Source organism: Petaurus breviceps, unplaced genomic scaffold, assembly GCF_028583685.1.
Source record: "Petaurus breviceps papuanus isolate PSGF00001 unplaced genomic scaffold, PetGlider_PUasm1.0 90865, whole genome shotgun sequence".
Classification (NCBI taxonomy): domain Eukaryota; kingdom Metazoa; phylum Chordata; class Mammalia; order Diprotodontia; family Petauridae; genus Petaurus; species Petaurus breviceps.
In genome coordinates this window covers 3,115,276-3,137,294 of record NW_027187367.1, presented here as the reverse complement: position 1 = coordinate 3,137,294, position 22,019 = coordinate 3,115,276, and the positions used below count along the sequence as shown (strand labels likewise).

At 41.6% G+C, this 22,019-nt stretch overlaps 1 protein-coding gene across 3 annotated transcripts in view; it reads left to right on the top strand.

The window, feature by feature from the left end:
* Positions 1-22,019, top strand: part of GABBR1 (gamma-aminobutyric acid type B receptor subunit 1) — a 27,912-nt gene extending 5,893 nt beyond the window's left edge. For 2 of the 3 annotated variants that reach the window (XM_069073129.1, XM_069073126.1), the window contains 17 exons: positions 2,875-3,009; positions 3,518-3,688; positions 5,244-5,345; positions 5,605-5,670; positions 6,014-6,205; positions 10,561-10,815; positions 11,738-11,801; positions 13,002-13,079; positions 14,712-14,862; positions 15,437-15,569; positions 16,380-16,496; positions 16,672-16,779; positions 17,250-17,343; positions 18,175-18,302; positions 19,213-19,341; positions 19,640-19,783; positions 20,062-22,019. In XM_069073129.1, coding sequence (XP_068929230.1) covers positions 2,875-3,009; positions 3,518-3,688; positions 5,244-5,345; positions 5,605-5,670; positions 6,014-6,205; positions 10,561-10,815; positions 11,738-11,801; positions 13,002-13,079; positions 14,712-14,862; positions 15,437-15,569; positions 16,380-16,496; positions 16,672-16,779; positions 17,250-17,343; positions 18,175-18,302; positions 19,213-19,341; positions 19,640-19,783; positions 20,062-20,235 — 2,241 coding nt within the window. In that variant the 3' untranslated portion in view covers positions 20,236-22,019. The remainder of the gene's footprint in view (positions 1-2,874; positions 3,010-3,517; positions 3,689-5,243; positions 5,346-5,604; positions 5,671-6,013; positions 6,206-10,560; positions 10,816-11,737; positions 11,802-13,001; positions 13,080-14,711; positions 14,863-15,436; positions 15,570-16,379; positions 16,497-16,671; positions 16,780-17,249; positions 17,344-18,174; positions 18,303-19,212; positions 19,342-19,639; positions 19,784-20,061) is intronic. The other variant, XM_069073127.1, reaches the window with a different exon arrangement.

Here is a 22,019-nt window from a genome sequence, read left to right as displayed (position 1 = left end):
GGATTTTCTCATGAAAGGGAGTGTGGGGGCATGGGAGGAATATATGAAAGGAGGGGGAGGGGAGGAGAGACTTGGAGAGGGAAATAGTTTTGGGGTACAAGCTGAGCTTACACAATATCAAGGTAATTGTTATGATGTAGGAACCTGAGGTGGGGGTTGGGGTGATTTAGGCTATGAGAAGAAATAAGATACAAGGGAGAATAAGGGCTAGAATCATTCAGAACAAGGTTGGGGTGGGGAATATCCAGGGACATTCTGAGCTAGAAATTCAGTGACAGCAAGATAGAGCCAGGGGTCTGGGGGAGGAAATATGGAGAAATAGGATTATGGAGGGAGGGGTAAGAAGAATGGGTGTGGGGATGGGGTAGGAATGGAAGTAGTTTCGGAGCAGGATCTAAGTTCAAACTCAACACCCTCCAACTCCAAGACATCCCCTATATAAGTTAGTGGGGGTCAAGGGAGGGGTGGGGCCAGGGTACAGGAATGAGAAGAAACCTTGGTCATTATGAGGGACTAGAGATCATGATTATTTTTCTTAGCAGTAAGGTAATGGTTAAGAGAGAAATGGTGTTTAAAGAGAGCTCAGGAAAGGGGCACACGTTTATCCTCCAAGGAGAGAAACAATCTCCCATTCCCCAGCAATGTGGGGCATGCAATATTGAGAATAAAAATTTGTGTAGAAATTCAGGGACATTCCAATTGACTAGACATACTCCATGACAGGTACCCCCAGATACAATGGAGAGTATTGGAGATATATGAAAAAGTGTGGGGTAGAGGAGTAAAACGTTGTGCAAGGGATGGAATTAGTTTAGTGATATCCTATATGACTCTGACCTTATGCTGATTCTTTAGAGCAGCAAAGTAAAACCCAGAGGTATGAGTCTTCAGGGCAATTTTGAGTGAAGTGAAGTGCCAAGGTAGGGACAGTAGAAGAATGGCAAAACCAACTATGGCCCTTGATTAAGCCCTGGGAAGATCAGATAACTCCAGGACACATGGGAAGAGCAAATTAATACAAGAGAAGTAAAAAAGTACAGGGAGAGTTAGAGGATGGGCAAGGGGGGGGGAGGGCGGATTTCATTTAAGAGGCTATGCTGAGTATGAGATGCAAAACAATCTTGTTTGGAAGAGAAAGGGAGATAACTGGAAACAGGAAAGAATCACCGTGAGGGATAGAATACAAGAAGTTCCCTTCTGAGACAAGATCACAGGGAAATGAGGGAGACCTGACTATGAGCTCAAATTCATCCACCATGACAGGTGATTCCCTGGAAGTACAGGGGGAGCAGATGGGGGGTCATGGGAGATGGAGCTGGAGGAAAAAATAGAAGTGGAAGGTAGGGGCAAGGGGAGAAAGAAAAATGTTTTTCCTGACTACAAATCCAGATTCACTGCAATAGAGAGGAGAGGTAGGCTATGGGGGAGGGGGAGTCTCAGCCCATAAGGAGCCAAATACATACTCCCCTGATAGATAGGTGTGGAAAAGAGAAAGGAAGTGATGGAAAAGATGAAGAGAGAGAGAGAAGGAAGAAGTGCCCCACTCACAGGGAACAGTAAAAAATAGCACTTCATTTTAAAAAAGGACTTTCATATGTACTGTTTCATTGAAACAGCTTGTTTGTGCACGACAGTTTTTACCTTGGACAAAAAATTAGAGGAATATTGAGGGGATTCAGAATTTGACACTGGGGAGAGGCAAGGAAAGGAATTGGGATAATAATTGTTGGATATCTGGGAGAAGGGGTCCCCTAAGAGTGAAGAATAGTTTGGAAGAAGATTCTAGAAAATGAGGGGATGAGGAAAAATCCTATAAGAATATTGTTGACAACTGACCTTCCTAGGTGGTGGGGGCGGGGTATTGAGTCTGAATTGAATGTTGTTTCTTCACTTTGTGCTAACCTCCCTCTAGTTCCCCCTGATTTCCTGATTTCCTACAGTGGACCAAATGTCAAACCTTAGGTATCTCCAGGGGGTCACTTTTATTTCCTTTCTACCTGCCCCTGTGTTTCACCATCTCCCAGCCCCTTGTGTTTCCTGCCTATCTCCCTTATGCCCCTGCTCCCCTATTGGGTTTCTGCAGCTTTTCAAAGGTCAGACTTCAGTGTGAAGAGAAAATGTACTGAGACCTGTGGCTCATACTTGCTCCCTTTAACCCCCTTTCTTTCTCTTTATTCACCCTTCTCCCTTTATCTCCTCCTCTCTTCTATCCCCTATCCTCTACAGTCAATTTCCTCTCCCAGACCTCAAAGTATCTTTCCATTCTCTTCTGTACTCCCTTCCTATTTCTTGTCCTCTTGTTCCTTTTTAGGCCCCTGATTCTCCCCCATCCCTCAATTGTTTCTCTTTTCTAAAGTACCACTCAAAATGTCAGGACACAGTAGGGGAGGATGGATAGCTGAGATTCCCATGGTGTCCCTCCTCCTGTCCTTTTCTCTTATCTGTTACCAGTCCTGAAAAGAGATAAGGGAAAAATATGGAGTGAGGAAGAGGCAATTTAAAGTGGGGTAGGGGATTATGGGGATTTTATTTATATTCTTATTCATTCTTTTCTAGAGAATAGAGATATCATGGTCTGAGGAAGGGGGAGGGAAAGTGTCTGGGGATCAGCAGAAAGGGACAAAAGGGAAAATAATGTCATGGTTAAGGGGAGGGGAAAAATGATATGAGAAGATGCTATTTGATAGAATAGGGAGGAACATGGATGATAGGCAAATATATCTGGAGAAGGAAGAGGGACAGAGGGGTAATGAAGGAAGGAATCTCAGATCAGGAAGAGGGCATAATCGTGTCTTAAACTGAAAGAGAATGGAAATGAAGGAGAGAGGTATTTGAAGTAAGATTGCTCCCTGATTTCCTACCCTTCCTATGCAGTGTGATCCTGGACAAGCCACCAAGTACCTATATGAGCTACTCTACAATGATCCCATCAAGATCATCCTCTTGCCAGGCTGCAGCTCTGTTTCCACCCTTGTAGCAGAGGCTGCCAGGATGTGGAACCTCATTGTGGTGAGCTAGGGTGTGGGTATTTGTCTAGGAAATTCAACCTATAGGAGTGGTTTTAGTTGGGAGTTTGGGGCCCTACTCTTTGACTGTGTGAATGAATGCTTGGGATCTTGCTATTTTTGAGAAATGTGGGGAAAATGGTTCCAGGTTCAGAGACTACTGAAGACTAAATCTACAAATCTCTCACTCTGATATTCCAGGAATGTTCAGACAGTTATAGTTACTTGAAATATGACAATCTGGGGACTCAGCTAGTTTCTTTAGCAAAATGATTTAGTTAAGATCTGGGGAAAAACTTTTGAATTTTGAGGTGAATATGAAACTTTTGTAGGAATGCTGGAGGGAGTCAATGGTATCTCTTTCCATAGTACTATCTTGGCACAGAAGAAACCCTCTCTGTATGAGTAGTGAGAAGGTAGAAAAGGAGAGGGATCAATTAACTTTCAGTTATCCTTAATAGCCTGGACTCTATGTTGAATAAGTCTTATTGTGCCACTCTCATCTCTTTCAGCTTTCTTATGGTTCAAGTTCACCAGCCCTCTCAAACCGGCAACGTTTTCCTACTTTCTTTCGAACGCATCCATCAGCCACCCTCCATAATCCTACACGGGTGAAGCTCTTTGAAAAGTGGGGTTGGAAGAAGATTGCCACCATTCAGCAGACCACTGAGGTCTTCACTTCGGTGAGGGAGGTGGAGACTGGGTTCAGAGGTGGGGATGAACCTATTTAAACCACAGTGGGGAGGAATATGATGGGGCTCATTTCCCTATTGTAAATGAAGAATGGACAAGCATCTTGTTAAGCACTAAATATGTGCCAAGCACTATATTAAGTTCATTAAAAGAGAAATCATTTCTTAGGTGCAATAGCTGATCTTCCCAATTCCAGGGGTCTGTCATTTCCTCTTGATGCTCTCACTTTGTAGATCAGAAGACAAAGAATTGTTCAGATCTTTTGGAGCCTCACTTCACACTCAAAGATAGGAGAGGACAGAAACAAAAGGGCAAATAGTTAGTCACAAAGGAGAGGCAGGTGTGTGTGATTGTGAAAGTAAAGGGGAGAGAGGTGAATGCGAAGAAAAGGAGACAGACAAAGATACACAGATGATCATACACATTGGGTGAAATAGACACATAGAGGAGGGGCACTGACAATGGAAATGTTGAGAATTAATTGAAGGAGAGAGGCAGGAGGGAGAGTGGAGAAAGAAATACATAGCTCTACACCTGAGGCAGAGAGACATCATTAACCTGACCTTATTCTTTTAGACCTGTGTCCACTCTCCTACTTAGCATTGCTTGCTTTCTGTTACTCTGACTTTTCTTGTCCATCCTTACACTTGTTTCTCCCTGTCTACTAATTATCTATATCACACCCTATAATGGAAACCCTACATGGGTCTCCACTAACTTTTATGGCCTCTCCAGTGACCTCTAGTCAATGGAAGTTCTGTTCTACACTCTGCTGATTTAAAAATCTGATCAATTTTGTCCTAAAGTTTCTAATGGCAATCTCTAATTTTCTTGACCACCTTAGTCCTTTCTGCCACATAAGGATGCCCCTAGATTCAATATTTTGTTTTCTTTCCAGTTCTCTCATTCTTATTCCTAAGCTTAATTAGTTTAGGAAGGTTTATTTACTTTCTTAAAGGGTACCAGAAAAGCTTACAGATTCTACAGAGGGCGAAAGATACTGTGGTACTGGGATAACTTTATAATTAGCTGACCAGTGGGATTATTGACCAGTTCTCAACTATTTTCTCCTTGAACCTCATCTAGAATTTTAGCCTGGTACAGAGACCTCACAGCTTCTGCCATGCATAACTTAGGAGACAAATCCATTTTTTTTTTCAATTGTGTGTGTGTGTGTGTGTGTGTGTGTGTGTGTATGTGTGTGTGTTGAACTTGTTCTACTGTTTGCTTTCCCCTCTTTGCATTGGTTTTCATCAAGGATATAACTAAAGAGGGGAGTAGGTCAGTGGGGAAACTGCCCTGAATACAGCCCTGTTCATAGATACTTTGTATGTATGAATGCCATTCCCTCCTATTCACTCTCTTTTTCCTTTCTTATCTCACATGGCTTTGCCTTAAGGCAAAAGAGATCTTGTGGAGGGAGAGTGTACAAAAGTGCTATTCTAAGAACATGTATTGGGTATACAATTCCCAAGTTAATACTTTTTGTCCTTACTCATAGTATGCTCCATATTTTCCCCAATTGTTTGTTGCCCTTCTTATCAGACTTTGGATGATCTAGAGGAACGTGTGAAGGAAGCAGGAATAGAGATTACTTTTCGCCAGAGTTTCTTTTCTGATCCAGCTGTGCCAGTCAAGAACCTTAAGGTATGATAGAAGAATAAATAGGGGTCTGGGACAGCCTGACCCCTAGGGATTGGTGAAGATGACAAAAGTTGATTTGGGGTTAGTGAGGAAAGTCAGCCTGGGCAAGAAGAAATCTAGGTCCTGGTATTGGAAGGGAATAGTTTATCTCACTAATTCAGTTAATATCAATCAGACACTTAATATATGTGGATTACTGTATTAGGGACTTTGGGAGACTCACAGACCTCTTTTAGGATCTCTGCCTCTCTTCTTTCTGCAGCGCCAGGATGCTCGCATCATCGTGGGACTTTTCTATGAAACTGAAGCTCGTAAAGTTTTCTGTGAGGTGGAGCTGAACTCTGAAGAGGGAGGGTGGGCAGGGAGGACACATCAAACCTTGGTTTCTCATGTTATCATTTTTGTACTCTTCTGTGCAAGCATTATTATGGTAACATGGCTTTGTACCTGGTGGTCACATCTAGTATTCTATCTCAGTTTCCTATGGGGTCCTATGAATTAGTAGAGGGCATTAAGGAGGGACCTCTGAAGGGGAATTTATGGGCTTTCCCTGTTCTTTCTACCCCTGAAACTTGTATGTGTCATGTTTTGCCTCTTCTTTTTTATCTTATTCTCAAGAGGATGGTCTGGGGTTAGAGCCAATCTTAGCTGTCACTCTCCTCTATACTTAGGTTTACAAGGAACGTCTCTTTGGAAAGAAGTATGTCTGGTTCCTCATTGGCTGGTATGCTGATAACTGGTTCAGAACCCCAGACCCAGCCATCAACTGCACTGAGCAGGAGATGGCAGAAGCAGTAGAGGGACATGTCACCACAGAGATCGTTATGCTAAACCCGGAGAACACTCGTGGTATTTCTAACATGGTGAGAAGTGTTTGGGGTGGGATATTTAGTAGTTATATAAAGTGGTCAGGGCTTATAACTAAGAGAATTTTGGTATAACTAGAACTTAGGAGTCAGGGTTAGGGAAAGTAGCCACTTTCCTGTTCTGAATATGCTTAAATGGTATTTACTGTAGGGTCTGCCTCTGTTGTGGTTGCTCTGGAGATGGGTGGGGGTAAAGAATCAAGTTCTTAGTATGCTCAGTGTGCTAGTGAAGGGGCGGGGGGCTGTCACCATGGAGAGGAAGAGAAGTTGGAAACATATAAAGGGAGGGCAGTGGAGTTAATAACTTATTCCTTGAATGTGCAACTGTACCTTGCTTGGTAGTCATTCTGTTCCTGAAAAGCTGGGTATAAATCAGGTTTCATTGTCTCAGGGATTTATATTACTTGGATGTTTTATCCTTCTTTCTGATTGAAACTCGGTTAGCCTGGGTTCTAATGCTGTCTTTAAATTTTTATGTTAAGTAGTTAATGGTTTGTAAATAAATACTTAAAAGAACTAAGGGAGTTAGTTGGTGAATGGTTTTTTTTTGTAAAGCAAAAACCATCTAATTTATCTGTTCTGTATATTCTTATGTATATTGATTCAGTAAACTTTTACTGAGAGTTTAGGAGGCCAGAGCCTAGCCCTTTAGGAATTAAACAACCAATTTGGGGAAATACAATGAACTGCATAAAACATTTATGGTAACAATTCATGGCAATATAAAAGTGCCAATGAGTGTTATAGCTAAAGCTATCGGAATTCTGAGAAGGGGGAGAATTGATATGGGCTGAAGAAGTTGGAGAAGGCTTCACTGAGGTCATAAGATTGGCCTAGGCCTTGAAGGATGATATTTAGAGGAGGGGATGATAGTTCATATATTTAGAACTGGAAGGGAATTCAGAGGTCAACTAGTACAATATTTTCTTTTTTTTTTAAGCAATTGGGGTTAAGTAACTTGCTCAAGGTTACACAGCCAGGTATTTCTGGGTGGGTGCTAAGTGTCTGAGCCCAGATTCGATCCCAGGTCATCCCGACTCTGGGGCTGGTGCTCTTACTTGCTGTGCTATCTGGCTGCCCCCAATCTTTTCTTTTTTTATAAAAAATTATTTGTTTGTTTTAGTTTTAACATTCACTTTTATAAGATTTTGAGTTCTAATTTTTTCCCCCTCCCTGTTCTCCCTCCTCCCCAAGATGGCATGCAATCTGATATAGGCTATACATGTACAATCATATTAGACAAATTTCTACATTTGTCATGTTCTGAAAGAAGAATCCAAACAAAAGGGAAAAACCACAAGAAAGAAAAAAAGAAAAAACAGTATGCTTCAATCTGCATTCAGACTCCATAGTTCTTTCTCTGGATGTGGATAGCATTTTCCATCATGAGTCTTTTGGGTTGTCTTAGATCATTGTATTGTTGAGAGGAGCTAAGTCTATCAAAGTCCAGTCCTTTCATTTTACAGGTGAGGAACCCTTAAAGTCTTGAAAGATGAAGAGACTTGTTCAAGGTCACATAGGTAGTAAATGACAAAGGTGAAGTTTGAGCCCAGACCTTCAGACTCCAAAAGTCACCCTGAGAGACAGTCAGTTACAGAAAATAATTCCATCAAGAAAGCAATGAATTGGGGGCGGCCAGGTAGCACAGCGAGTAAGAGCACCGGCTCCGGTGTTGAGAAGACCTGGAGATATAATCCCAGGCTCAGACACTTAGCACCCATCCAGAAACACCTGGCCGTGTAATCTTGAGCAAGTTACTTAACCCCAATGGCTTAGGGGCAGCCAGGTGGCTCAGCGAGTAAGAGCACCGGCTCCAGTGTCGGGATGACCTGGATCAAATCTGGGCTCAGATACTCAGCATCACACCCAGAAATAACTGGCCGTGTAACCTTGAGCAAGTTACTTAACCCCGATTGCTTTAAAAAAAAAAAAAGAACGAATGTATACAGCTGTCCCCAATTCTTTCTCTTTCCCCTCTTACCCTGAGTAATGCTTGAATTTGGAAAGCTCCTAATCCTTGGATGCAGAGACCTGAAAAATGAGTCACCAGAGGGAGTTTGGGGAAAGTGGATAGAACCAGTCAACTAAGCCAGGAAAGGCTTTTTCATTCATTGAGTTCAGGACCTGTCAGTCATCCTTGCTCTGCAAATGAACTGCCAACTACAAATACTCTCAGATAGGAAACAGGAATTTAAGAGGTCTCTCAAAAAGGTTGCTCAGGCTTTGAAATAGGAAATGACAGGGAATTTGTTTTTGGTTGTTTGAGGGAACTGGTGTCATGTAGATAGGTTCTAGAGAAAGATGTTATTCACCACTTTCAAGGCCACAATACCAGTTGGAAGACTAGGCTTGGTTGCTGGGTTGGAATAAGAAGTAAAAGTTATTTAACTTTATCAAAGGGTAGAATTGGCCTTAACTGCTTAGTGAGTAGGCTTTAGGCATACTGAATAGAACAGAAAAATGGGGGCAAGTTAATGTAAGATGGCTTGAATTCTAGCGGAAAAAAATCTTCCAAGTAATGTAGGAAAAGGACTTTTGGCAGGGACCCAGAGTGACTATACTGTGAAATGTAAGGCACACCAGGACCAGAGGGGCTTACATTCAATTAATAAGACTAGGAAGCAAATTCTGGGAGGTACTGAGAATTCTCTTAGACCTTGTAGCAGGATCTGGGAGGTACTGTGAATTCTGTCAGGCTAATAGCTGGTTTTATGGGATTGTGAATCCCACCAGCTTTAGCAGCAGTGCCAAGCCAAGTCGATCTTGAGCCAGAAATTTCTGTATTTTGGTCTAGCATCCGTTCTCACACATCTAACCCAGACAAGGATGAGGTGAAGAAAAGGGAGGAAAAAGCTGGCTTCCTGTGAGCTGTGCCAGCATGCTGATCTCTGGCTAGGTGGTAGGAACAGAAATCTGTACTCTGTAGACTTGTTCATTTTTATACACTTTGTTTTGCTTATTGTTTTCTATTAGTTCCTAAGTAAAAGTTTCTTTTGAAAATTATGTCCTTGTCTTGCCAAAATGAATGTTTCCACAAGCGTTAAAAGGTTAGGTAAATTAGGCTAGATGGAAGTGGCAGTGTTTATTTCCAACTCAGAAATCAGTAGACTTGGGGCAGGTTTAAGGTAGGAAAAAGGGAAAAGGAATTGAGAGATCAAAGGGGCTGGGTATTGGGTGGGAGTCATTGCTTGTGGATACTTGTGGATACTTCCCAAGACAATCTCAAATAGTGTTTAAGATAGATTGTAATGGGGAGAGAATGGAAAGAGGGAAACCATTTTAAAGGTGGGTATCATTACTCAGGCTTGAAATAGGAGAGTCACTGTGGGAATAAATTAGAAACAAATATGAGTGATATCTCAAAGGGAGAACTGATAGAATTTGATCATTGGTTATAGAGAACAAGGAAGTGATACTGATTCCAAGGTTTTCAAGTCATTGTGATTTGGGGAATGGTGGAAATAGAGAAATTGTAAGGGAGAGCTAGTTTTTTGGGGAAAGACTAGTTCAATTTTGGTCATAATGAGTTTGAAATGATGGGACATTCAAGTACAGATGTTCTATAGGTAGTTGGTAATGAAAAAACTAGACCTGACCTGAGGTGAGGTATGTGTAGGACTTAAAAGCTGGAAAGGACTTCAGAAGTCATAGAAGAGCAACCCCCTCATTTTAAAAAGGGGTAAACAGGCCCATGGAAATAAATAATTTTCATGAGTTAAGTAGCAAAACAGGAATTCAAACTCACATCCTCTGACTCTAAATTCCCTTCTCTTTTCACTTTCTAGGTCTTAATCTGATGAGTTCTGGAGGAATTTTGTATATCAGTATAAAAGGAACCCTCTTAAACTTTTGCCTATTCCCCCCTTTCCCCCTGTATTTTTCCATTTTTCACACTTTGCTGATCCTCAATAATCCAAAGTCTTTATGAATTAACCTATTTCTATGTGGCTCTGTACTAGGAGCTAATCAAACGAAATTAAAAAGACTCAGTGCCCTCATTCTATGTATTTGCTTATTAACCATGACAGACACATTGATACAGGCCAAAACAGATGGATAACAAGAAGGAAGCATGGTATAATGGAAAGAGTAAGGACTCTGGGGTCAGAGGACCTGGGTTCAAATCACCCCTTTGTCACTACCTTGTGACCTTGGGCGACCTTAACCTCCCTGGACCTCAGTTTCCTCATCTGTAAAAATGATGGGGTTTAGATTATATGGCTTCTGAGATTCTTTCCAGCTCTAGACCTTAGTTTATGAGTTAAATGGGGAATGAAGCAGGAATCATGGGAATTGGATATGCTGATGGGAATCTGGCATATTAACTCTTTCTCTACTCCGTCCCTCATCAGACATCCCAGGAGTTTGTGCAAAAACTGACCCAGCGGTTGGGAAGCAAGAAAGCTGAGGAGACTGGTGGTTTTCAGGAGGCACCCCTGGCTTATGACGCCATCTGGGCTTTGGCTTTAGCACTGAACAAGACATCAGGGGGCAGTGGGGTCCATTCAAGTGGTGGGGTGCGACTGGAGGACTTCAACTATAACAACCAGACCATTACAGACCAGATCTACCGGGCAATGAACTCTTCATCCTTTGAAGGAGTTTCTGTGAGTCTTGTCCCATCCTTTGCTTTCCATTAGGTTTTTTTCTAATTCAAAGACTTTTATCCTTTAAAATATCTTTCCTCCTCCAGACCCAAGTATACTTTTATTCAGAGTAGATTTTTAAAAATTTCCTTAAATTGCATGGATCTAACTAGCCTTTCTTTGTCCCCAATCTCATTTTTGGCACTTGTCTGTTCTACATCCCCTTAAAAAGTTGCAGAAATAGCCAATATAAAGGCAGCTAGATGGCATGGTGGATAGAGTGCTGGACCTGGAGTCAGGAAGACCTGAATTAAAATGTTGCCTCAAAGACTTACTAGCTATGGGATCTTGGATAAGAGTTGTGAGGATAAAATGAAAAATGTATTTATAAAGCCCTTCACAAACCTTAACGTTCTATATAAAATGTATTATTATAAAAGAGAATTATTATTAGTATAAAAGAGAAAGAGTATTCACTTTCCTTTAGACCTGTTATCAGATTGTGACCTGATTTTCATGAATCTTCTTAATACCATAGAATTTTTATCACTGGGAGAGAATTTAGAGAGCATCTACACAAATATCTTCATTTTATAGATGAGGAAATTGAGGCCCATAAAGGCTTATGACTTGCCCAGGGTCATACAGCTAGCTAAAGGCAAAGGGAGAACTAGACCATAGGTCTCTTAACTTAGTTTAGTGCTCTTTATAATTTGAAGATGATTTGCTGTCACAGATGCTTAGCTTCATCTCTTTAGGGGAATGATGTTTTAAAATCTAGGGTAGTGACAACTGGGGTGTGTCCTATATGTAGGAAAATACCATAAATAGCATTTATTGAAAACATGAGAAATGAAAGTGTCCCTGATTTGCTTTTTTTTCTGTCCTCCTTTTATCCATCCCTCCTCACTTCCCTCCTCCCATCCCCATTTCCTCCCTTTAGGGCCATGTGGTATTTGATGCTAGTGGTTCTAGGATGGCTCGGACTCTCATTGAACAGCTGCAGGGTGAGGGCAAGGTTTGTGGGGAGGAGAATTGGGATGTGGGAGGGATCCTAAGTGGAGAGGGAGACACCAAATGGGGAGAGCTGTCAAGTGGAACACAGAAAAATTACAAGGTTATTTGATTTCCTTTTCCCCTGTGCCCTGTCTTATCGTCTCCATTCCTCAGGTTGAAGAATGCAATAACCCTTAAAAGTTCTGTCTGTCTATCCATCTTCCATCCATCATTCACTTATATATGTACATATATACACTAGATGTAACTCACTTCATGATTTAATAACTGTATTCCTAAAAAAGTTGTTTGTAAATAGAATTAAATCCTATTTTCCCAATGACTTATATTACCATTTCAGAGATCCTTTAACCTCATTTCTGATAGACCATAGAAGACCAAGTCTTTAATTAAATTTGATGAAGTATTAAATTTTCCCCACTCTAACTTTCACCCTTGCTCTTCTAATCAAGGAGTTTTAATCTGTTTATAGGTTAGTTTATGTTAAACTGTTAGTGTTTTAAATTTGCAAAGCCTTCTAATTATTTCAAATACCATTGCTATTTAAATGAATTCATCAATATTTTTTGTAATGCCAGTCACTGCCCTGCTTTTTAAGTTTTACATTTCTGTAAATTTATGAATCATTATTGAATTGGATTTTCTTAATGTGAGTTTTCCTGTATGGCCAATAAGCTTCTCTGAATTAATTTACCTTCTCTAGTCCTTGGTAAAGAGAATTATTTCTTGGGCCTCTTTGAAAAGCTTCTTTTTTTTCTACCCCATTCCCTTCTTTATGTATCCAGGATGAGAATAAAAGAAAGATATTTAACTACAATGGAAGGGATATAAGGTAGTGCTTGCAGAAGCTGCCTTGAACAGACAATGTCCGGGAGGAGTGTGAGACATTGGAGTAGATAACTGGAAAAAGTTGTGGAGCAGCCCTTCTCTAGAGAGTTTTAAAGCTAGGAATGATTCTTGTCTGTCTGAGCTGGCTTAGGCATGCTGTATTTACTACTTTCATGGGAATAAATGAAATAAATACTACCCAAATCCTTTCAATTCTAAACTTGACATCCCTAGGGTTAGATAGAAGAGAAATCAAAGACAATGGCAGTGTAGCTTTTCAGGAAATGGGGAAAAAAGAGGATTCAGGTTGTTTTCTAAGTAAGTAGCTTTTTGTGCCTTCTCTCTTCCTGTCTTCCTCCTAGGTGGAAAATACATGCAGATTGGCTACTATGACAGCACCAAGGATGACCTCCACTGGCTGGGTGCTGACAAGTGGATTGGTAAGTGACATCTGTTGTCTTTTCTGTGACTTTATTTCCTACCTCCCTTGTCCTTCTGAGAAGAACAAATAAACAGACCCTTAATATTGGTGGAGATAGGGAAGGGCTGTGGCTAGAATGTGGCAGCTATAGCACAGGATCCAGGATCAGGAAATTGGAAGGGAATTGAAAAAAATTCTTATCTTGAAGAACTATTGGAATAATTTATGCAGTAGTAAGAGTCACAGTTTTTAGCAGTAGGTATACTTGAAGTATATGGTTGGGGCCCATCACCATTGGTATGTGGTGACTGAAGGAAGGAAATGGTTTTCATATTGAGGGTTTCTGACATAGTGGAAAGATTATGAGCATAAGAGAATTCTCTTCCACTAGCTGTATGTGTGACCTTAGGCAAAATACTTAACTTTTCAGTGGTTCATTTTCTATATTTGTAAAATAACGTAATTGGTCTAAACAATATCTAAGACTCTTTATAGGCCTAATATTTTATTTTTCTTCTACATTCTATATTCTGCTCTTATCATGAAAATATTCCAAACAATCTAAACCCCTGAACTGACTTGAGATGAAAATGCAGGGAGCAAACTGGGGTGCTTATCCTGTAGAAGAGAAGACTAAGGAGTGACCTAATTTTTGTCTGCAAGCACATAAAGAGTTTCAAATGAGAAAAATGCTACACAATACTCTTCATTTATATGGAAATTAGTTTAAATGAAAATAGAGATAACAATTAGTTAAAAAGAAAAGTTTCAGAGGGGAACAACTTTGAGCTAGACAACTGAGGGTAAATGTATAGTGTCTGTCCTGAAGATGTTTAAGAGAAAGATAAGAAGCTAGCCAAGCATCTCCCTGATACCCCACATTTTTCTTTCAGCACTTTGTTGTTTTATTTAACTATAGCCTTCTCCACTCCTAAGTATTGTGTGCATATAATATGTATGTATACATAAATATACATGTGATATGTATATATATGCATGTTTGTACACATATACAGTATATCCATATATCCAATATATATTTATATTTTATTTAAAGTGAAAGTAATTATTTTGGAGAACTTTGGGAGAATTTTGTGATACCCCTTAAAGGAATTTGTAGATACTCTGAGATATTGTGGTTTATAGATATTCTCTCTAAAAGCAGACACTGGACTAGATAATATGTTCAAGATTTTTTCCAGCTCTGTGATTCTGTAGTTCTCCTGCTTGATGACTTTTTTATTGAAGGCTAGAAGAAACCTCTTTCAGTGCACCCTTTTGCTTGATCATGACTGTGCCCTGCTCCTTTCATTGTACTGTACCGCCCTTTGCTTAAGAAATGGAAACTTTATAACCTACTTTGGTGATGAAACTCAGCATCTCTCCCAATCCTGTCTGTTAGGAATATTTGTTCCCATAGTGTAACATCTAGATCTTCTGTAGCCTTCTTCCTTTCCTTAGTTGGAGATTAGGATTTCATATATATATATACATACACACACATACATATATATGTATGTATATATACATATGATTTCTCATATATATGTATGTATGTATATAAAATTCAGAGACATTTGCTTCAGATCCCTTACCCTTTAAGGTTCTCTCCTTTTTTTCCTTTTCTGTTTAATTTCCTTCCCCAATCCAGGAGGGTCTCCCCCAGCTGACCAAACCGTGGTCATCACGACATTCCGCTATCTGTCCCAGAAGCTCTTTATCTCAGTCTCAGTACTATCCAGTTTGGGCATCGTGCTGGCCATCGTTTGTCTGTCCTTTAACATCTACAACTCTCATGTCCGGTCAGTTCCTCCTACACCTTTCTCTGTTTTTTTTTTGTCTTTTCCTCTCAAATGACCACTATGGCCTCTACCCATCAATCTACCCATAAATGGTAGAAACAAAGCTTTGGCTCATCATAAAGCCAAACCCCAAGGGTGTCTGCCCAGTGTTGGTTCACTGACTTCCCAGTTAGCACTTGAATTAAAGGTAGGGATATAGACTATAAATTCCTTTTTATCCTTCAAGTCATCTATCTGGGGGAAAAATGCCTCCTCAGGATCACATTAAAGCACTGATGGGTCCTAAGCAAAATGTAAACTCAAGGACACTTGTGACACTGGTAGGCCCTAACTTTTGCTCAATAATGAACATGGTCCTTTCTACTCTTCCTTCCTAGTGTTAGAGAGAGAAATTTTGATCTGTATTCAAAGATTAATCTGCCCTTAATCTGATTTCTCTCAAATCTTTTAAAGCCTGCTTTCTTGTAGTCCCATGGTCTCCATGCCTGGGCTTAGATCTGTGGTGTTGAGTGGGAAAATTTGGGTTTTTTTCACAGAGGGGTAATTGTTCTTCCCCTTCCCTCCTCTATTCTAGATATATCCAGAACTCACAGCCAAATTTGAACAATCTGACTGCTGTGGGCTGCTCCTTGGCTCTAGCTGCTGTCTTCCCACTTGGGCTGGATGGCTACCACATTAGGAAAGGCCACTTCCCCTTTGTTTGCCAGGTAAGGAGCATTGATCCTGGAACTTGTGTCCTACTACCATCTTGCTTAAGACATCTCTTATGCTTTATTTTCTCTTCTTTTTCCCTTTCCTCTTACAGCTTTGTCCTCCATATTCTTTTCCTACATCTGGTGATATCTCATGCTTGTCTCTGCCTGACTATTCAAGTCCTTCCCAACCTTTTCCATTTTGCAATAAATTCCGGGGAATGGCATAGTGAACAAAGAAATGGATCAGGATGTTTTGGTTTCAAGTCCTGCTTCTGGCTGTGTGATCCTGGGGCAGGTCCATTAGCCCTCAGTGCCCCAGGCAACTCTGCAACTATAAGTTGCAAAGCAGGTGCCAATCTCATTGATTGAGGTAGTAACCAGAGTGGGAGCTCCCTACATAAATGAAATTCTGTAAAAAAAATGAAAGAACAAAAAGGATTCCAAAGTCATGGTTAGACACCTTGCGGAGGGAAAGAAAAAAGCATGCATGGACAAGAGATCCGCTAGGATAACATCCCTGTGGTATAATAGGGGTTCAGAGTAAGAACTGAAGACTGACAAGAAGGAGCCCCACATTGAATTGGGGTGCACTTTATTATAACTACTCCATGTCCATTCTCTTGTCACTCTTCACTCTCTCCCATCTCCTTTTCTGTCTTTCTTCTTGTCTGAGTCTGCATATCTTGTGTGTACTGTCTCTCAATCTTCTTCCTCCTCTATCTGCTCCACCATCTTCACCTCCTCTGTTCAAGTCTGTCTCTTGTTCCCTACTTTTTTACTTGCCTTAGGCAATACATGTACATATTCTTTTTCTTTCCTTAGGCCCGACTCTGGCTTTTAGGCCTGGGCTTCAGTCTGGGCTATGGCTCCATGTTCACTAAGATCTGGTGGGTCCACACAGTATTCACAAAGAAGGAAGAGAAAAAGGAAAGAAGGAAGGTGAGCTGATCTTCCCTCTCCCCTAACGTTCTGCCAGGCCTAGCCTCCCCTAACTCAATCTCCTGATCCTTTTCAGGAATCATTGATAGATCTTTGGTGGTATTGAAGGTGGGGAGTAGCTGGATCCTTCGGGGGGCTCTCTCTATTAATAATTGCCATGTTTTCTTTGGCTCAGACTCTAGAATCCTGGAAACTTTATGCTACAGTGGGGCTGCTGGTGGGACTGGATGTTTTCACATTGGTTATTTGGCAGATTGTGGATCCTTTACATCGAACTATTGAGGTACACTTAAAAGCTATGGAGTTGGAATTGAAGGTACTAAGGGCAATTCATAAAGGCATTGACCTTGTTAGAAATTAGTTCAGAAGACCTCAGCAGAGATAAAACTCTGGCCCCTTTTAGGCATCAGAGAGACTGTTCTCCTCTTAGAAAGAGCTCTGTCAGAGACTTATTTATTATACAGTTTGGGGGGAGGGGAAAGGAAGCAGAAGACCTAAGACATTATGTGGATAGTAGAGTACATTTAAGGAACTGATGCTCTCAAAAATGGGGAGCTGGGATTTGGAGGTGGGGCTAGGGAAGGGAACCTCAAAGACACAGAATGGGAACTGGGGATGTTATTGAGTGGGAGGTACTGGTATTGAGGATAACTTATTCAGGGAAAGGGGAGAAATTGGAGACCATATCCTAGACAGGAAGTTGAATGTGAGAAGTGGCAGCCTTTGTACCTATGGTCCCATTTTTCCCTATAGTCTTTCACCAAGGAGGAGCCAAAGCAAGATATTGATATCTCCATTCTACCCCAGCTGGAGCACTGCAGCTCCAAGAAGATGAATACTTGGCTCGGTGGGTGGGGCACCGGGGATCTGGAGATGAAAGTGGTCAAGAAAACAGAAGGGAGGAGGAGAGGAACAGTAAAGGGGGTTGGGGAAAATGGGTAGGAATCACCTGGGGAAAGATGCACAAAGATTTAACATTTTTAACATCTTGGATTGCATATCTTCCATGCAAAAGTACTTCATATAATAAAGTCCTTTCCAAGAAGGGAAGAAAATTTATCTCTGTCTGCAAGGAACTGAAACTAAGATAGAGATATGAGTCACACTTCTGTAGTGGCAGAGAAACTGGGACTACCTTATTGACAAGTATATACCATCTGGGACTGGCAAGTCATAGGCTTCCTTCTCCTTTGGTTCAGTTGGTGTTGCTGTGTTCCATAGCCACAGACTACATCTTTAACCCTGGAAAGTCCTGTTATATATACACCATGTTTGTTTTTTGCTAGAATAGGTGGTTTGGAAAGCCAGTAGGTACAGTTCAGTATAGTCCATCACTATTACTGAGAAAAAACTTGGAGCAAATGTCCTGCTGAAAAGAGACCAGCAGTAACACCTTATATTCAAAGAATAGCACCTAATAGGGAAAAGGGAATGAGGTTTAGGAAAGATGAGTGGGAGGTGGGGTCAGTATGGGAGGGAGGGAAGAAGGGATTGGTGGTGTTACTGGATAAGAGAGGTTACAAAGATCACCCTTCACTTTGTTTTAATGATAAATTATGGAACTATTATAAAAGATGGCAGCTGGTGAAGGATTAGGGAAGTGGGGGTGTTGGGGAAGGAATAGGTGTTGGGAGGAAATAAAGATAAATGTTTTCCATGTGACCTTTTTAATCCCTAGGTATCTTCTATGGGTATAAGGGACTGTTGCTGTTGCTTGGGATTTTCCTTGCCTATGAGACTAAGAGTGTCTCCACTGAGAAAATCAATGACCACCGTGCTGTTGGCATGGCAATCTACAATGTGGCGGTGAGCCACTTTGATATGATCTCTGAATCAGTGGCCTATGACTACATATGGGTAGATCATCCCAGGACTCAGAAATGGAGTTCTGATAACATTAAAGTTGTGGAGCCTAAGATCAGAGCTTAACCAAGAATTTGTGATACTAGAGCAAATTCAGGGAGGTAGGCAAAGGGGGGAGGTATCACAGTCTTCCATTAGGGGTAGTCATACTGGAAAAGGAGTTGACTCATCCTCCAGGGAGCCTGGCTCATGACTCCATGGCATAGAAAACAGTCCCTAACCTTTCCATAGCCCTTCTATCTTTGGAAGAGTTACAGAGGAGAGATGATGGTAGAGTGGCACCACCTCTAGAGGACTGGGGTGGGTGGCTTTGGACTGGGAGATGGGTGGAACTGGAAGATACAGGCTGGTAACATCCCTCCCACTGGTAGCACCTTGGGTGGAGGCACCCTTATTATGGCTCAGGCTAAGAATCTTATTAAGTCTAGAACAAATGGCTTCTACTCTGCCTCTTCGTAGTGTTTTGTTCACAATATCATTTAATAAGTGGTTGTTGAATGAAATTAAATGTTTTTCCATTTCTGAGGCAGATGGGCAATACCAAATATGTGTAGGCTAATTCTATACCTACTTATTGGCTATACTCATATCTCTGAGGAAGCAGAAGGGAGAAGGAGATTGGTCAGGACTGGGGAAATGATTGGTGGGATAAGTTTCTTTGGAATTCATCTTCAAATCAGTGATTACCATGATCTCTGACAGAGGTTATCTCTAATGAGATAACCAGTACCAATATGCTTTCCTCAGTGGCTCCCCAAACTGGCATTGTGGTAAGAACTAGGGAGGGAGAAAATTTGTCCCCCATATTCTTGGACTCTAGAATTCCTAATGTCTTTAATCTCTTATTTTTCAGGTCCTGTGTCTCATCACTGCCCCAGTCACTATGATCCTGTCCAGTCAGCAGGATGCCGCTTTTGCCTTTGCTTCTCTTGCCATTGTATTTTCTTCCTACATTACCCTAGTTGTGCTTTTTGTGCCCAAGGTGAGGCTTTGGGATAGGAGGAAGCTGTTTTTCTTAATGAATTTCCCTTCCTTAATCTGGATTTATCCACGTTTTCTAATTCCTTCCTGACTCTATCTCTGTCCTTTTGTCTTTTGTTTCTCTTTTCCTTAACCCTCTTTCTTATTCCTCTTGTATTCTATCCTTTCCCATAACTTAGGAGTTCCCCCTCTCCATCTACATACTTTCTAGACTCTGATTCTACCCTTCCCCCTCCCCACCTTGGCCATTAGACTTAAATGAGTGTTTTGTTCTTCCTTTCTGTACAAATTCCCCTCAGATGCGGAGGCTGATCACCAGAGGAGAGTGGCAGTCAGAGGCCCAAGACACCATGAAGACAGGCTCATCTACTAATAACAATGAGGAAGAGAAATCACGACTCCTAGAGAAAGAAAATCGGGAGCTAGAGAAAATCATTGCTGAGGTGGGTGGAGGAGTCTAGGGGAAGGTCAGCTTATGATTCTGAGGGACAGGTAGTTTTGGGAAGAAGAGTTTGTGGGGTTTATATTTTATTTTATCATATGTTGAAAGCTTTCTTCCCCTTTCATTCATTTCCTTCTAACTTCTTTTATCTCTTGTCATTCTTCTGGTGTCCCTTTCCTTCTCCCTTTCTCCATTCCCTCCTTTTTTTCTACATTTTTCCCTCTCCTCCTTCAACATTCCCTCCCTACTCCCTGTCATCTCTTTCTCTTCTGCTACTAGAAAGAGGAACGCGTCTCTGAACTTCGCCATCAGCTCCAGTCTCGGCAGCAGCTCCGTTCACGTCGTCATCCCCCAACTCCCCCAGACCCTTCAGGGGGCCTTCCTTGTGGTACCTCTGAGCCACCTGACCGGCTCAGCTGTGATGGGAGCCGGGTCCATTTGCTCTATAAGTGAGGGGATGGGAATGAGGGGAAGGGAAATAAATAAGGGCTTTTTTTGGGGGGGGGGAATGGGGGAATAGAAGCAGGTGAGGTGGGGGGGAAGTGGGGAAAATTTTGGAGTACTTTGGGGAGAAATAGGGAGAAGCCCTCATCCCTCAGGGGACAGGAATGGGCTTTCCTATTGCTGTCTGTCTCTCCTAGGGTGGCTTAGGTTTCCAGTACTCTGGGAAACAAGCCTCTTTACTCATACCCACACATCTTCATGTCCTGCTTTATTACCTCAGCTCTAATTGCTCTTAGTCATCTCTTGATGTATATGTACTCATCACTGCCACCTCCTGCCTTCTTGTGTGACTCACATCTAACTCCATCTCCCATCCACTTAGCTCATCTAATTCATACTTATTGTGTCCTCTGGACCCCTCCTCCCACATGCTATGTACCTTTTTGGACTCTCATACACTCATAGTTCTCCCTACTTTCTAAACATGTTTTTTCCTTCCTTCTCACCATTGTTTTCTCCAGTGTTGGGCCGTCCCTAAGCTAAACTTAGCACCTTTGTGCTTTTTCACTCTTCTCCCTGCTCTCTTCACACACATTCAGGCTCTCCCATTTACCCTCCTTACTTTGCCCATGTTCTCCTTTTCCTTGCCCAGGCTTATTTGCACTATTGCCTCTGGCTTGTTCTTGCCCTTGCTCACCATTGCATATAGACTGTTCCTACACATCTTTGCTCACAAACATATTTGGTTTGCATTCCATTCAACACATGTATTTTAAGGATTTAATATGTCCTAGGCACAGGGAAAGATGAAAAACCACCTAGTCCCTGTCCTTGTGGAACTTACAGTCTAGTAGAGATTAGATATGTTAACAATCAGTTTTAATGTAAGTTAGAGTATTATAAACACATAGGAAAGGCCAGGGTGACATGAACAATTGAAGGATCATTTGTGGTTAGAGATGTCCAGCAAATCAGGAGAAGCAATGTGATATGGTGCATAGGGAACTGACCTTGAAACCAGGAAGGTCTGGGTTCAAGTCCTGACTCTGACATGTACTAGCTCTGTGACACTGGGTGAGTAACTTAAGCTTTCAGTGCTCCTGGCAAACCTCTAAGACCGTAAGTTGCAGAGAAGGTGCCAACCTGCACCGATCATTTTCTCAGTTGAGAGTCCCCTATACCAATAAAATCACAGGTTCACTCCTGTCATTGTGTTCATGGTCATGTGTGCTTTTACATATGCTCCTCTCTGCAAGTGCTATAACGAATGCTTTCCCTGTACATGCTTGGTCACCTCTGTATTCTTTGTACTTTTATAGCCACATGTTCACTTTTCCTATGTATTCTCATTCATAAACCCATGTGCCCCTCCTACACATTCCGTGTTCATGTTAACTGAATTTCCTCTCCTTCTATGCTTACTTGCTTCCTCTTGCCCACACCCATATCCATACTATAACCACAATTTTTTTCCCCTCACATGATACTCACCTTCCTATAGTCACAACCACTTAGTACTCTATCCATATTCATATCTGTCCTCCCTGTGATCCTTCCCTTCTGACACAGCTCCCTTGGGCTTAGGTTTTGGGGAGAATGGATGGAGAAGGCATGGGGGCATAATTGAGCTACTTCTAATGGCTAGCTGGCAAGCAGTCTTGACCTGAAGGAGGTGTGCCTTCAACAACTGGGACAAACAGACGGACGCACTGGGCATGGATATTTCCTCATATTGTGGTGTCTTCTGGGGAAGATTCTCCCAGGCCTTCAATAAACCAGAGATCAATGTGGCA